This window comes from Podarcis gaigeae (genome assembly GCF_964106915.1).
Source record: "Podarcis gaigeae genome assembly, chromosome: 15".
NCBI lineage: Eukaryota > Metazoa > Chordata > Lepidosauria > Squamata > Lacertidae > Podarcis > Podarcis gaigeae.
In genome coordinates this window covers 22,441,822-22,456,703 of record NC_139692.1, presented here as the reverse complement: position 1 = coordinate 22,456,703, position 14,882 = coordinate 22,441,822, and the positions used below count along the sequence as shown (strand labels likewise).

The following is a 14,882-nucleotide window of genomic DNA, read 5'->3' as shown; positions in this document are numbered from 1 at the left end:
AGCCTTTTTGGTAGTAGCACCTCATCTACAGAATAGCCTCCCCAGGAAATTTGAACAGAGTAACGTAACTGAGTTTCCTTTTCATCTGTGTCCCTGAGGAAAAAGGAGAGGAATGCACATTTTATGGTAAGCCTTTCATACATAAAATCTCTTTTATTTTTATAAAATATAATACAAAGTTGCTACACCCATCACTGGTGGAACATTAAATAATTATTACAGAGTAATTCAAAACATGGTGCTTTTATGCTAGTATTTTTATGCTGTATGCACTTGGGGTCAGGACACCTTGGGCTAACCCTTCTGAATAGTGAAATCATGAATTATTTTAAGCATTGCACATCCCTTTAAAAGGAGACCCATCCTTGATTCTAAAGCCTTTCATGAGTCAGTAGGAGCCGAGATACAATATCAAGGCATGACACACCTGGTGTTGAGGTGTACCACTTCAGAATGCAGGTGCTGGAAGCAGTGGGAGACCAAATATTTGAACACTCTTCCATATCAAAGAAACGTCTTTGCCTGTGGAAATCTAGCATGTCAAGGTAGTGTTTGAATCCAGCCTTCTCTCTGAAATGCTAGTCACAGACAGGTGAACCCAGTCACCTGCACGTACCTTGCAAAAATATTTAAAAAAGCAGAACAAGCGATAAGACCTATTTGTTAAATAGAATGTCACCCGCATGTCTAACAATGTAATCTACGTTACTTAATGCAAGCACAAGAACAGACTTTCGCAAATGGGTTTTGGAGGAATCACACATCAGCAATCTGGGCAAAGAAGCTCAATCAACCTCCTTTGAAACATTTTAATTCTGATGGTCACTCTGACTTGGAAATGTTACTTACAGAGCAGGAATGGGGAACCTGTGCCCCCCCATGCTGTTGGAGCATCAGCCCCAGCCACCATGACCAATGGTCAGGGATGATGGGAGCTGTGGTCCCCAACACAGAGCAATCATCAAATCCAGAAACATTAAAGGGGAACTGCTGTATCAAACACCTCATCAACTCTTATCTGGGTGATCCTATATTCTTCTTATATAGTAATGGAAAACTCATTTTTCTGAGTGTAGGTCCCTATGATGGCACAATCCAGAGACAAGTTAGAGATATCTGAAGACATGGGAGAAGTACAAAAAGTGCTTAGGGGGGAAATGTGGGGTGAAACACAAGAACAGCCCAATGAAGACGGAGAATGTTTCATACCCACAGAATGCTGGTTACCTATTGTGACGGGGAGGGACAGAAAACTGCAAGGGCAGGTATGGAATGGAATATAATGAAAAAGGGCATGGCTGGCAACCTGAACATTCTGCACTGTAACATTTTGTTGCAACTCTTCATTTCTATGTGGGGCTTAAGTTTCCTTTAGAAACAAAACAAAACTATCTTTCATACGCCAAACTCCTTCCACCTTGATTGCTCTTAAAACTGTTGCTTGGTTTGGTTCCCAACATTCATTTGAAGCCTCAAGAATTGCTATCGAGGAAGGAAGAAACAGGAATGTTTAATTAAACAGTGCTAAGCCTGTATCTGGCCGTTCATTTATTTGCATATATAATCATTTAGTGTTTGATCATATTCTTCTAGGGTCCAGAGCCCTGGTTATTGGTGGAATTGCTAAGCCCCTTTTTTATGATATGAGCCTGCTGATCGCATACGTTTCAGCTCCCATTAATCCTAGGTTTGGTTATTGTGACACGTGGCTACACTCTTGTGTTGTATTTGGAGCCCTTCAGAGAACAATGAAGGCAGCGAACGCAGCTTCCCTGATTTTTGCAAGATCGGTTTCTTGCACCTGCCCATACTTGGACTACCTTATCAAGGAAGCGGTTGCTCCTGTACGTCACAGATGCCGCTCCAAAGCATCAGGGTGGCTTGAGTGACCTTCCTTATCCAGGGGATAAGGCGATTATGCCAAGTTAAGCACTCGGCTCAGCTTTCTTTCTTGCACAAGTCGGTCTCCATCCTGCACGCCTCTAATGCACAGAGATCCCACTGACCAAGCAAAAGGGGAAGAGTCTCATGTACATATATAAAATTAGGCCCAGCAGCATCAGTGCCATTATAGAGATCCCTGCAGGGACATTATTAATGGGTAGTCCAGGGCTCCCAAGCCTAGGAACAAAGGAAACTTCCTTGGTCCACCCAGGTCAGTATTTACTCTCCCAGTCCTACCTAGAGACGCCAAGGATTGAAGCTGAGATGCTAAGTAGCCCCTGTTCCCCAGCTTTCCGCCACAATGATAAACTAGTGAATGGACAAGTCCACAACAACCCAGACTAAGGAACTTACTCCTTTCAATTTTATTTTTTAGGAAGCAGAAGCTACCAGATTTATCCTCAGAGGATAAATATATATCCTCAGAGGATATATATTATGTGCTCTATTATATTATCAAAGCCATATAGATTCCAAAATCCAGCGAAGAATGGCAGGCATGCTGCCCAAGCACAACATCAAGGCTGGATTACTGCAATGTGCTTTTGAGGGGCTGCCCTTGGCTCAGAAGCTGCAGCTGGTGCAGAATAGGGCAGCCAGACTGCTGATGGAGGCAGCATTGTTAAAACACCTGCACTGGCTGTCCATCTAGTACCAAGCCAGGTTTAAGGCCCTTTTATTAATTTACAAGGCCTTGAACAACTTAGGTCCGAGGGACCTTAGGGACACCCTGAATCCTTATACCCCAGATTGATCACAGGGGTTATCTGCAAGAGCATCACCAGTTGTTCCTCTAGTTGGTGGGGCTGCTTTGAGAGCAACAAGGAACCTAGCTTTTAGTGCCGTCGGTTCGGTCTTGTGGAATACAGTGGTACCTCGGGTTAAGTACTTAATTCGTTCTGGAGGTCCGTTCTTAACCTGAAACTGTTCTTAACCTGAAGCACCACTTAAGCTAATGGGGCCTCCTGCTGCTGCGCGATTTTTGTTCTCATCCTGAAGCAAAGTTCTTAACCTGAAGCACTATTTCTGGGTTAGAGGAGTCTGTAACCTGAAGCGTATGTAACCTGAAGTGTAGGTAACCCGAGGTATCACTGTACTCTGTCAATGGAGATTCAGAAATCACCTACTGTCATCTGTCATCTTCTAAACACCTGCTGAAAACTACTCTGCAAGGCTTATGAAGGAAATTAAGAATCCACCTTTCCATAACAGTGAGCTGATTTCTGAGTTCAAAATTTTCTATATGGTTTTTATTGTATGGATTCATGTATTGAGTGTTGTACAGGCAGCAATCATTTTATGTGTGTCTAATTGATGTGCGATTGTCGACACACAGGTCCTTTTGGACCCGGAAGAGGGCAGAACAGGGGTGGGGCATACTTATGCACACTCAGCCAATGGACATGGGGACTGGGAACGGAAACGCCCCCATGCAAAATGGCCGCCTGTAAACCACTCTGATTTTATGAACAGTGGTATGTATTTTTTTTATAAAACACACACACAATGGAGAGGACCATTGCTCAGTAGTACATCAGCCTTGCATGCAGAAGGTTCCAGGTTCAATCTCTGGCTTCTGCAGGTCTGGGAGTGACCCGTGCCTGAACATTGGAGAGCCACTGCCAATCAGTGTAGACAGTATTGAGTTACAGGAACCCACGTTCTGACCCATTACAAGGCAGTTTCCTATGTTCCTGAGGCATAAGAGCAAGAGACTGCATCTTCTTCCTCCACAACCCCAAGGGGTAGGGAGGAAATCAGTTCATTCAAACTCCTAGGGCCAGCTTAACCAGTATCCCAGGTACGTATAAAAATAAATCCCAGCCACATTGTAGCTCATATTATGGAAGCTGTCAGCTGTCAACCCTGGCATATAATGCCTACCTGGGACTTTTGACTCACTATACCAACATCCAGACCACACAGCCCAGGAAACAGCTAGAAACTATACATACAAACTTTCAGTCCACCCCCGCGAGCATGACACTGTTCAGATAGTCCCAAATATACCAATAGGACTTTTGTTGCAGCTCTGGCTGAACAAGAGAACCTCAGCACTGACCGCAGGGGAGCCAAACCCAAACATCTCTCACCCCAACAGCGCTACAACACTGATTTTAGTTCTTCTGCTTATTAGCACTCAAAATACAGAAGAGTGCGTCTAAGAGAAAACAGCAAGCTATCAGAAAACAAGAACTACTTTAAGGATTAGCCCCCTCTCCCCCCTGAATTCTAAAATGTGCTTTCAGGCATTATCTTCAAGCCAACAATAATCAATGGTTTCATTAACACTGGGCAATGTAACGTTGATTTACTGTTCAGGGAAGTCCCAGGCGTACTGGAGCAACGATTCCTGAAATACACGTTTGTGTGTGGTTTAAGAAGATGGGTTGATGGTTGGCATCCATCTGTCTCGGGAGACAATGGAGGGGTGTGCCTTTGAGAGTGAAGTCAAACCACTGGAGAGGTACAGCACCTGTTGTGGCTGTAGAGAATGATACTGGAGAGACAGGATTTGTTGCAGCTGGGGCAGGAGGTGGTAGATGATTTTGTCTACCTGGTTTCCACCACAAGATTGGTTGATATATCCCAACCTCCCATTTTCAAGCCTGGTCTTCAGAGAAAGTGGAAGCATCCCTTTAAGTATGATTGGAAGTGAAACTGCCACGCCTAGAGGAGGAATACCTCCCGAATATTGGCTCATAGTGGTGGCAGAATGGAAGGGCTGCTGCCACCTTCATGCTTGACATCTGGCTTTCCTGTCAGAAACAAATACTGGCTGGGTGAATCTTTGTTCCGATTCAGCATCATATTACACATTCAAAAAGTGGCATGAATGGGAATCTTTCTCTTCCTGTGCCACTTCTCTTAGTTTTTGGATGCTATAAACAACAAGCTATCCTGATCCTTGAATGGCATGTTGGGGAAATGCACTGTAAAAATGAACTGGTGCTGCTTAGCAAGTCCCCTGGCATCTCTAGATAGGGTTGGGACTGGAACATTGCTTGCCTGAAAAAACTAGGGATCAGCTGCCAGTTAGTGTACAGTGTAGACATGGGCCAATGATCCCACTCAAGATAAAGGAGCATCCTCTGTTCTCATGTATAGTAGTGACGTTGCTGGAGGAGGTTGTGGTTAATTGCATTCCAAGTGCTCACAGCCTTGGGAGTGCAAACAGGTTTTGTGTTGTACACAAGTGTTTTCATCTCATTGAATGCACCTCGTCTGCAACACAATACGCCAATGTTTCCATAGTGCAAATTTCCCTGGAGTTGACACCTATTCCAGCCTACTCCAGCATGACGTAGGTCTATCAAATGGTCATTATTGTATCCCGCCCTTCCTCCAAAACACCCAGGGCAGGAGTTATCCTATTTTCCTCATAAAATCCCTGGGAGGTATGTTGGGTTTAGAGGAAAGTGGCTGGCAAAGGTCACCCAGTGAGCTTCGTGGCTAAGGAGGTCTTGGAACCGGGGTCTCCCCAGTCTTAATTCAGCACTCTACGTATCTACTAGGCAGCCCGGGGTATTCATTTCAATGTGACCTGTCTTGCACACATGGCCTTGTGCACCAGACCTTTGGAAACTTCCCCCTGCCCCATGCTAACCAGATCATGAACACAGACCCAGATTGGGTGTCAATGGTCCTTCAGGTGCCCGTTGGTGTTCAAGTTCATCTCTTTGCTCCACCGGCTTCTCCAGGCATGGTACTTCTTCATGCTCTTCCTCCGGGCGAACCGGCAGATGCTGACCATGAAGACCCAAGACACGGTGTACATGATCACCCCGCCAACCTTGATGAACCACTTGGGCTTGGGCGACATCAACACGCAGTACATCAGCCACGCCCCGACCCCGATCCTCACCCCTGTGAAGAGCACTACAAAGAAGAAGTCCACCACGTCCCCCGTAAGAGTGTGGTAGAGCCCCTTCTCCCGGAGGAACCAACGGGCCTGCAGCAGTGGGTTGGTGATCTCGCTGCCAAAGATGACCCCATTGACCTCCGCGGCCGACTCGCCCAGGGCGAGGGAGACAGTGATGCCCAGGATGCTGACGGTGTGATGGGCCAGCATGAGCGCCCCTTCTGCCTGGAAGTAGACGCACCAACCAAGGTCGAAGAGGAAATAACCCAAGCTCATGCAGAGCGCATGGACCTGTAGGGTGGTGTTAGGTGACCCTGAAAGGAAAGGCAAAAGAAGGTTAGACTAAGGCTGGGCGATATATCAATGTATCATCCAAAACCAGTTTGAAGTCCACACCCTTATATCAGTTTCATAATTTTTGACCTGGCAATGTATTGTGAAACATGGTGTATGTGTGTATGTGTGCTATGCAAAAATTACAATGTGGGGAAAACCATGAAGCCAGCCAATGCCTCTACATAAAAAGATAAAGGGACCCCTGACCACTAGGTCCAGTCGTGACTGACTCTGGGGTTGCGGCGCTCATCTCGCTTTATTCGCCGAGGGAGCTGGCATACAGCTTCCGGGTCATGTGGCCAGCATGACTAAGCCGCTTCTGGCAAACCAGAGCAGCGCACGGAAGCACCGTTTACCTTCCCGCCGGAGCGGTACCTATTTATCTACTTGCACTTTGACGTGCTTTCGAACTGCTAGGTTGGCAGGAGCTGGGACTGAGCAATGGGAGCTCAACCCGTCATGGGGATTCAAACCACCGACCTTCTGACTGGCAAGTCCTAGGCTCTGTGGTTTAACTCACAGCGCCACCCGCGTCCCCTGTGCCTCTAAATAGGGCCATCCTTATTTCAGACGCTGTGACATACAGTGGTACCTTGGTTCCCGAATGGCTTAGTTGACGAACAAATTGGTACCCGAATGCCACAAACCCAGAGATGTTCCAGTTTGCAAACGTTTTTTGGAAGCTGAATGTCAGCATTGTTTCTGGGGCCAAGCAGCCAATCAGAAGCTACACCTTGCTTTGCAAACGTTTTAAAGTCAAACAGACTTCCAGATTGAGTTTGAGAACCAAGGTAGTTCTGTACTGGTATATCACGATGCTGAAAACCAGATATCACCCACCCCTAGGTCGGACTGCATCCAGCTTGTAAGAAGCTGATTTATATCAAGCCGGACTATTGGTCCATCTAGCCAGTAGTGTAGTGGCAAATTCAGAAGTCTTCATGATACTCACAGCCTTCTAAGATTATACAGCTTACTAAGATTATATAACACAGGCGTCTCCCCCCCCCCCCCCACTAATGCTAGGGTTATGTTCCGGCCTGCCATGCACATAAGTGAAATTGTGTAATGTGAGGAGCATCCTTTAAACACCCTCTGCCATTCTCTCTTCAATCTTTGCAAAAAAAAAAAAAAGCTGTATCCAAAAATATCCACAACTAGAACTGAAGCTCTGGGGCTGGCAGAAGACTGGAGGATGTACGGGAAACTGGCTGCTGCTGCTGCGCTACCCTGCACACCAGCTGTTAGGCAGGGAGGCTGAGCAGCCTAAACAAAGACCTGCTGCATCTCCAGTCTCTGCAGGGCTTCCTCCACCCTCCGTGACATCCTCTTTGGGCTCCAGGGAGGGTCTCCACATGAGCCATAAGGACTCTCCAACTCCTGCCATTTCTGAGTAGGAATTCATTCATTTATTTATTTCCCTGTGCTGCATGTGTACATAGTTGCACACAAGTCGATTGCACATTAAGTGGGGGAGGATACCTGCTCAGGCAGTGACCGTTTTAGGCACGTGTGACATGTGCACGACTGCACACGTGCGCATCACGTTGAACCCTGAACCATCTGAACTATTTTCAATTCCATTTCCAATAGCCCCTTATATCTACTTTGCTGCTGTCGCTGTCCCCACGTTGTTTTTCAGCCAGTGTGGAGCCAACTTCTGATCTAAGGTGAGGCGGTTGCAGCGTACCTGGGTAAGACATAGGCCACGGGCCATCGATAAAGCTGATGTAGCCGGAGAAGCAAGTGGCAAGAACCCCGTGAGTCAGAGTGACCAGCCTGCAACTCCACTCGTAGGTGCGGCCTTTGAACCAATGGCAAGACCACGTGTAGAGGGAGAGCCAGCCAATCAGGCTGAAGGCCACCCGGAGGACCATGGTAGCGACCATCCTGTGGTGGGATAGAGGGGAGAAAGAAAAGGATGAAGTTAAATCCCTCAGTTCTTGCAACTAACCAGAAACCCCCCTGCCCCTCATAAGATGCGGGATCACTTGCCACCAATCACTCCTGCTAGTTAGAAATTAGCCAGGCGCCAGGTGCATTTTGCTACTGGTTTGGAGCCAATTGCAATTTCTGGGCACCAAGTTGACAACCACTATTCAAAAACCTCTGCCTTAGTCCATGGTTAGTTCCATTTCCACTGTGTGTTTTTTTCCTTCTTCCATACTGGGGCAAGTGAATTGTTGTAAGACGAAGCTACAGTCAAGCAATGTAGCTAAGATTCCAGAACCATAAAACTGTAGCATTGGAAGAGACCCCAGTGCTCATCTACAGTAGTCCAACCACCTGGTGAATAGACATTCCATTGTGGCAACCATAACCCAGGTTCAAGGTTCCACTTGAAACCCAGGTTTGAGGGGGGCATATATCTTAGTTTCTATAACACTGCTTCTAATAGCAATCTTGGGTGGTGGGTGTTGTCAAAAAGAGGTGACAGAAGCTTTTGAGAAATGGGAGGTGCCAGCATTCTCTGGGGAAAACCTAAAGGTTAGCAAAGCACAAAGAGCCTGAAATGCTGGTCAAGTGATTTCCAATTATTTATTTCCACAAATTATTTATTTCCAATAACTTTTCACTAAGTGCTAAGCAGTACTCTGTATCCTTTGTTTTTTTCTTTAACCCTCTCCATGCCTGTGTAAGGCAAGGTGTCGTCTATTCCGATCACACACTGTGCAGCTTCTGTGAGGAAACTTACTAGGTTTTTAAAAGGAGGGTTAACAGTTGCATCTGTTTCCACTAGCAGTGTTTCTTAGATAGTGGACTGAGACCTACCAGTGAGCTTTGGGGGGGGGGGCACTTTCACATGCCATAGCTTGCCCAGTGCCTCCTCACTTGCCTGCCCCAACCCCTAGCCTCACCATAGCCTCTTGCAATGGACTAAGTTGTTGCATGGTGAATAAAGGTGGCCAGGAGTCAGAGAAATTCAGAAGGGAGAAAAGAATAAAGCTCTCTCTCCTCTGCAGGGCCAGAAGAAGTGTAGAAGGAAATTATAAAGTGAGATCAAAGGTTAGTATTTTTAAATATATATACAGTGGTACCTCGATTTATGAACTTAATACATTTCGGAAGTCCATTCTTAAACCAAAGCCGTTCTTAAACATTCCCTAATGAGTCCTGCCACTGGTGCTTCCATTCATAGACCAAGGTAAAGTTCGCTAACCTTAACACTACTTCTGGTTTTGCGAAGTTCTTATACCGAATAGCTCATAAACAAGGCTGTTCTTAAACCGAGGTACCACTGTATTATTATTATTGGAATGACAACAGATAAATCCGAAATAGAAAGGAGGAGGGGAAGAAGGGGAAACTGTTATGAGAGGAAGAATAAAATGTAAAATGAGAGATGAAAGAAACTGGCAGTTTGGGGGGGGCGGTTAAATTATAAATTAAGCGTGAAATGAAAATGGGAGAAGAAATTACAGGTGATGGGTAAAAACACTTGGAGAGGTATGTGAGGTTCGGAAGGGAAAACTCTAAAAGAAAAAGCCTCCCCCCCCCCCACTTACAGCCTTTGGATCAGCAAATGCTGCCTAACATCTGGAAGGTGAGCCACAGTACTCAAGCACTGAGATTTTCCAGCACACCACCTCCTATCTGAGCCATTTTAGTGGAGGCGCAACAGGTTGGGGGGGGGGGGCTTTTCATTTCAGCAATTTCTTAAAGGGAAACCGAGCTCCTTGCAGCTGAGCTCTTAAGTCCCTTCCTTTCCCCCTTTCCTCCAGATCGGTGGGGAGGAGGCGGGAGACCCTTTGCACGTGCTTTGAGCTTCTCTTATTGGATGCCTCGTCCGTCTTCAGGGCCGAGGCATCCCTGGCGCTCGAAAGAAGATCCGGGGTTAAAACCCCGTTGGGAATCCCGTCTTCATGCCTGGGAAGCGCCGCGCGCGCTCTCAGCGCCCTCCCTTAAAGAGGCTTCCGCGATGGAGCGCAACAGGAGGTCCCCAGCCTGGGAATCCGGCCCCCATCTCTTCCCTCCGGCCCCAAAGACCTTCTCCTGCCCTGCAGAGCCCAGCAGGGTCGTGCGTCCGCTTTGGGGAGCCCCCGCGCGCTCCTTGGAGAGGTTACCTGGCCCGGAGCGCCGACGGGGCCACCGCGCCGCTCCCCCTCCCGCGGCTCCTCCGCCCCCCGGGCAGGCGAGGCGTCTCCGCGTTACGATGATCGCCGAGCCGGAGGCGGCAACGACGGCGGCGGCAGAAAGGCAGACAGGGAGGGAGGCGGAGAGGAGCCGGCTTAGGGTCACCTGCTGGTGGGGAGGAGAGATCGCAGCGCCGAGGACAGGGTGGGGACAAGGGGCCGGGCCGGGAAGGAGGGGAGAGCCTGAAGCAGCACACCCCCCTCGGCGTATTCGGGAGAAGGAGGAGAGAGAAAGGGAAGAAAAAGGATGGAAGGTGGCGAGCTACAAACCCTCTCCGAAGGTCGCTTCCAGACGAGCTGAGCGTCAACCCCACAAGAGCGCCCAACCCATGGTTGTCAGGGTTGTCAGTTGTCAGTCAACCAATGTCAGTCCTGCTCAGAGTAGGCCCTTGAAGTTAATGGACATGAGCCACTTAGATTCATTCATTTCAAGCGGTTTAGCAGATCTTAACTGGGGACACACCCACCCCACCCGTTTTCTGGCGTGATCGGAATTGGTCGGTGCGCGCGTGTTAAGAAAGGAAATGAGCGGGTGTCTGATTATCAATAATTTCAGTGGGCGGGAGGTGTAGAGAGACGCTTCTGCACCTCTTGCCAGGTCTTCCAGGAACAGAGAGCCCCGGCGAGGAACAAGTAAAATCTGAAGTGCAGTTGATCACTCAGGTGAGCAGGACGTGACCCCTTCGAAAGACTTATCCAATCCTCCCTAAGCTGAAAATATCATTTTGACAGCAGGTTGCTTCAGGCTCACTGAGAAATTCATGGATGAGAATGCGATCAATGACTACGGCTAGGTACATACTACAAGTAAAGGTAAAGGTACCCCTGCCCGTAGGGGCCAGTCGTGTGCGACTCTGGGGTTGCGCGCCCATCTCGCTTAAGAGGCTGGGGGCCAGCGCTGTCCGGAGACACTTCTGGGTCACGTGGCCAGCGTGACGAAGCTGCTCTGGCAAGCCTGCACTGGCGCAGCACACGGAAACGCCGTTTAAAGCACATTCTTCCCCTCAAAGAATTCTGAGCCCTGTGCTTTACCACTTACACGCAGCCTTTCTCAACCTGTGGGTCCCCAGAGCTGTTGAACTACAACTCCCATCACCTCTAGCTAGCAAGGCCAGAGCTCAGGGATGATGGGAGTTGTAGTCCAACAACATCTGGGGACCCACAGGTTGAGAACCGCTACTTGCATACTACAGTGTCCAGAATCCTTTGAGGGAAAGTGTGTTGAAGGTGCTTAAGTGGTTTCATGGTTGGAGTATTGCCCTAGATCAGGCATAGGGAAACTCCAGCCCTCCAGATGTTTGAGACTACAATTCCCGTCATCCCTGACCACTGGTCCTGTTAGCTAGGAATGATGGGAACTGTAGTCCCAAAGATATGGAGGGCAGGAGTTTGATATGCTTGGCCTAGATAGAACCTGGGAACAGGAGTGGGAAATCTGTGGACTTTCTGATGTTGCTGGACTGCAGCTCCCATCATCCCTGACAATTTGCCTTTTTGGCGGAGGCTGATGGGAATTGGCGTCCAAAACATCAGGAGGGTCACAAGTTCACATTCTCGGACCTCAGGCATCCTTCCCCAATCTGGTGTCACCCAGAACTCTCGGACTACAACTCCCATCAGCACCAGCCACAAGGGGTGGACCAACAGCTACGTCAGTGTGGCGTAGTGGTTAGAGAGCCAGACTAGGATCTGGGAGTAAAGGTAAAGGTAAAGGTACCCCTGCCCGTACGGGCCAGTCTTGCCAGACTCTGGGGTTGTGCGCCCATCTCACTTAAGAGGCCAGGGGCCAGCGCTGTCCGAAGACACTTCCGGGTCACGTGGCCAGTGTGACATCGCTGCTCTGGCGAGCCAGAGCTGCACACGGAAACGCCGTTTACCTTCCCGCCAGTAAGCGGTCCCTATTTATCTACTTGCACCCGGGGGTGCTTTCGAACTGCTAGGTTGGCAGGCGCTGGGACCGAGCAACGGGAGCGCACCCCGCAGCGGGGATTCGAACCACCGACCTTTCGATCGGCAAGTCCTAGGCGCTGAGGCTTTAACCCACAGCGCCACCCGCGTCCCCATAGGATCTGGGAGACCAGGGTTCAAATCCCCAGTCAGCTGTGAAGCTCACTAGGTGACCTTGGGCCTGTCACTGTCTCTTCACCTAACCTACCTCACAGGGTTGTTGTGAGGATAAAGTGGAGAGACAGGAAAAGCCATGTATGCTTCCTGGGGGAAAGGTGGGATATAATCAAATAAATAAGTAAATAAATTTAAAGTTATAGTGTGTATGCAGCCTACAAGTGTCTCTCTCCCACACTGCCATGCCACATTTTCCACCTACAGAGCAGAAAATCCTGGTAAAAAAGTGGGTGGGTAGGTAGGTAGGAAAATCTTCTGACGCTGTATGAAGCAGCCCATAGCAAGTCATTTAGGAACAAAGGTACAGGGTAATTGAGGTGGGGAGGACTTTTCTGGGCTGATGGCCCCAGAAGGCTCTTCGATCAAACACAACATTTTGGTTCTATGGACCTCTGAATTCTATGCTTTCATTAAAAGGCCAGTGTTGATTATATGTTTGCTTATGGCTCTGCCTAGTCTAGTAATTATCACACCGTGAGTCAGGTCGGATGATGATCTCTCCAGTCCTGACGGTCCAGTCATGCATAACTTTGACATGACCAATTGCCCTTCTGAACACAAATAAATTAAGCCATTTTGTGCATGATTGTTTTGTACATCCAACAAAGCAAACAAGCATCGCTTTCTTCCACTTGAGCCTTCCCTGTAAATGTTGGTTGATTGCGGGGAAAGTGGGATGTGTGTGTGTGTGTGTGTCTGAAATCCGGAATAGCAGCACTACTCTTAGGAGATACATATTATATCCTACAACAAAAGTGAAGTCCCCTCATGTAGCTTAACTAGTGATAAACACTATATTTACTCACAGCCTTTGCAACAGTGGTAACCTTAGATTGTCGTTGCTGTTGCTAGCTTTGCCATTCCAGTTTTGTGAACCCCTAATTGCCTTCGATTTTAAGAGTACCTCTATTGTTTACTTTGCTGTCAATTAATGCCCTTAAGGCATATCATCAAGGACTTCCTGTTGTTTAAGCCACCCATGAATCATGACAAATCACTAAAATTTGATCTGCCTCTGTATTCGCAGATTTACATACTTAAAGGTAAAGGTAAAGGGACCCCTGACCATTAGGTCCAGTTGTGACCAACTCTGGGGTTGCGGCGCTCATCTCGCTGTATTGGCCGAGGGAGCCGGCGTACAACCCCCTTGTCATGTGGCCAGCATGACTAAGCCGCTTCTGGCGAACCAGAGCAGCACACGGAAACGCAGTTTACCTTCCCACCAGAGTGGTACCTATTTATCTACTTGCACTTTGATGTGCTTTTGAACTGCTAGGTTGGCAGGAGCAGGGACCGAGCAACGGGAGCTCACCCCGTTGCGGGGATTCGAACCGCCGACCTTCTGATTGGCAAGCCCTGGGCTCTGTGGTTTAACCTACAGTGCCACCCATGTTCCTTTACATACTTAGTGAATGGCTAATTGCTTGCTGCAAGAAATATCACTCTTTGCCATTTGGAGCAGAGGAGTGATTTGGGCCTTTCTCCCCTTTCTCCCTCTTCCTCACTAATTTCCAGATACGGCATTTCCCCACAAAATATTTATCTCCTCCCCACCCCATATGACAACTTTGACCCTAGGTTATGGGCGCAACAACAGAATGTCTAGGCACTCTTTTTTATAACAAAAATACAAAGCTGAAAATGAATGAACTGCAGCTAAAACATTATGTTCGTTTTTCACATGGTCTTGTCCTTCCCCTGGCCACCCCCTAATACTCTTAAGAGGGCCTCTTCTCCAGTCTTCAGAGAGTAGCTGGAAGTGAGGAGGCAGAAAAAAGTCCTCCTTTCCTTCCACTCGGCAGTTTTAATTGAAAATCATAGGTGCAGTACTGCGCCCAGAGCTCAGAAACTGCTCGCGCTAATGAAATTCCATCTCCAAATGCGCCTAGAACAATGAGAGTTTCGAACACTGCATGCCAATCATATGACACAATAATAATGTCAGGTGATTGACAGCTGGGCAGCCCATCCACCTGTCAAAGCCAACCCACGGGGGTGAGAGGCAGTGAGCAATTCGGACTGAGCTTCCCATGCATCAGCAAGGAGTTCAGTCCTGTTTTCTGTCGGGTTTGGTGGGCAACAGAGCTCCATGTGGAACTCAGCGTGAGGAAAGTGAGCAGGTAAAGGTGTTTTCCAGAAGCAGCAAGGAACATTCTTAAAAAAAGTGTGAAGCACCTCTCGAGGCTGCACATCTAAGCACATTCACTGCCCGTCAGTACAGACATGGAGGATCAGCTGTATTCTGCTCATGACACCACACACTGTCAAATCTAATAGCTGTGTGACCTCAAAATGTGCACGTACCGCCTGGTATGCCCCACGGAGGACCTTAAGGTCCACAAATGACAACACCTTGGAGGTCCCAAGTCACAAGGTGGTTAGGTTGGTCTCAGCTAGGGCCAGGGCCTTTTCAATACTGGCCCCGACTTGGTGGAACGCTCTGTCACAAGAGACTAGGGCCCTGCAGGACTTGACATCTTTCC

The 14,882-nt window shown here is 48.2% G+C and overlaps 1 protein-coding gene across 2 annotated transcripts; it reads right to left on the bottom strand.

Moving 5' to 3' along the window:
- Nucleotides 1-1,518: 1,518 nt before the first annotated feature.
- On the bottom strand, nucleotides 1,519-10,855 carry LOC310832375 (TLC domain-containing protein 5-like). 2 transcript variants are annotated; one of them, XM_083714149.1, is made up of 3 exons: nucleotides 10,207-10,315; nucleotides 7,833-8,032; nucleotides 1,519-6,120 (listed from the first exon to the last, which is right to left on the bottom strand). In XM_083714149.1, the coding sequence occupies exons 2-3, from the start codon at nucleotides 8,029-8,031 to the stop codon at nucleotides 5,582-5,584; spliced, it is 738 nt and encodes a 245-aa protein (XP_083570275.1). In that variant the 5' UTR covers nucleotide 8,032; nucleotides 10,207-10,315; the 3' UTR covers nucleotides 1,519-5,581. The 2 variants fall into 2 exon arrangements, with proteins under 2 accessions (XP_083570275.1, XP_083570276.1); XM_083714150.1 differs by lacking the exon at nucleotides 10,207-10,315 and adding an exon at nucleotides 10,546-10,855 and having other exon boundaries at nucleotides 3,180-6,120.
- Nucleotides 10,856-14,882: the final 4,027 nt, after the last annotated feature.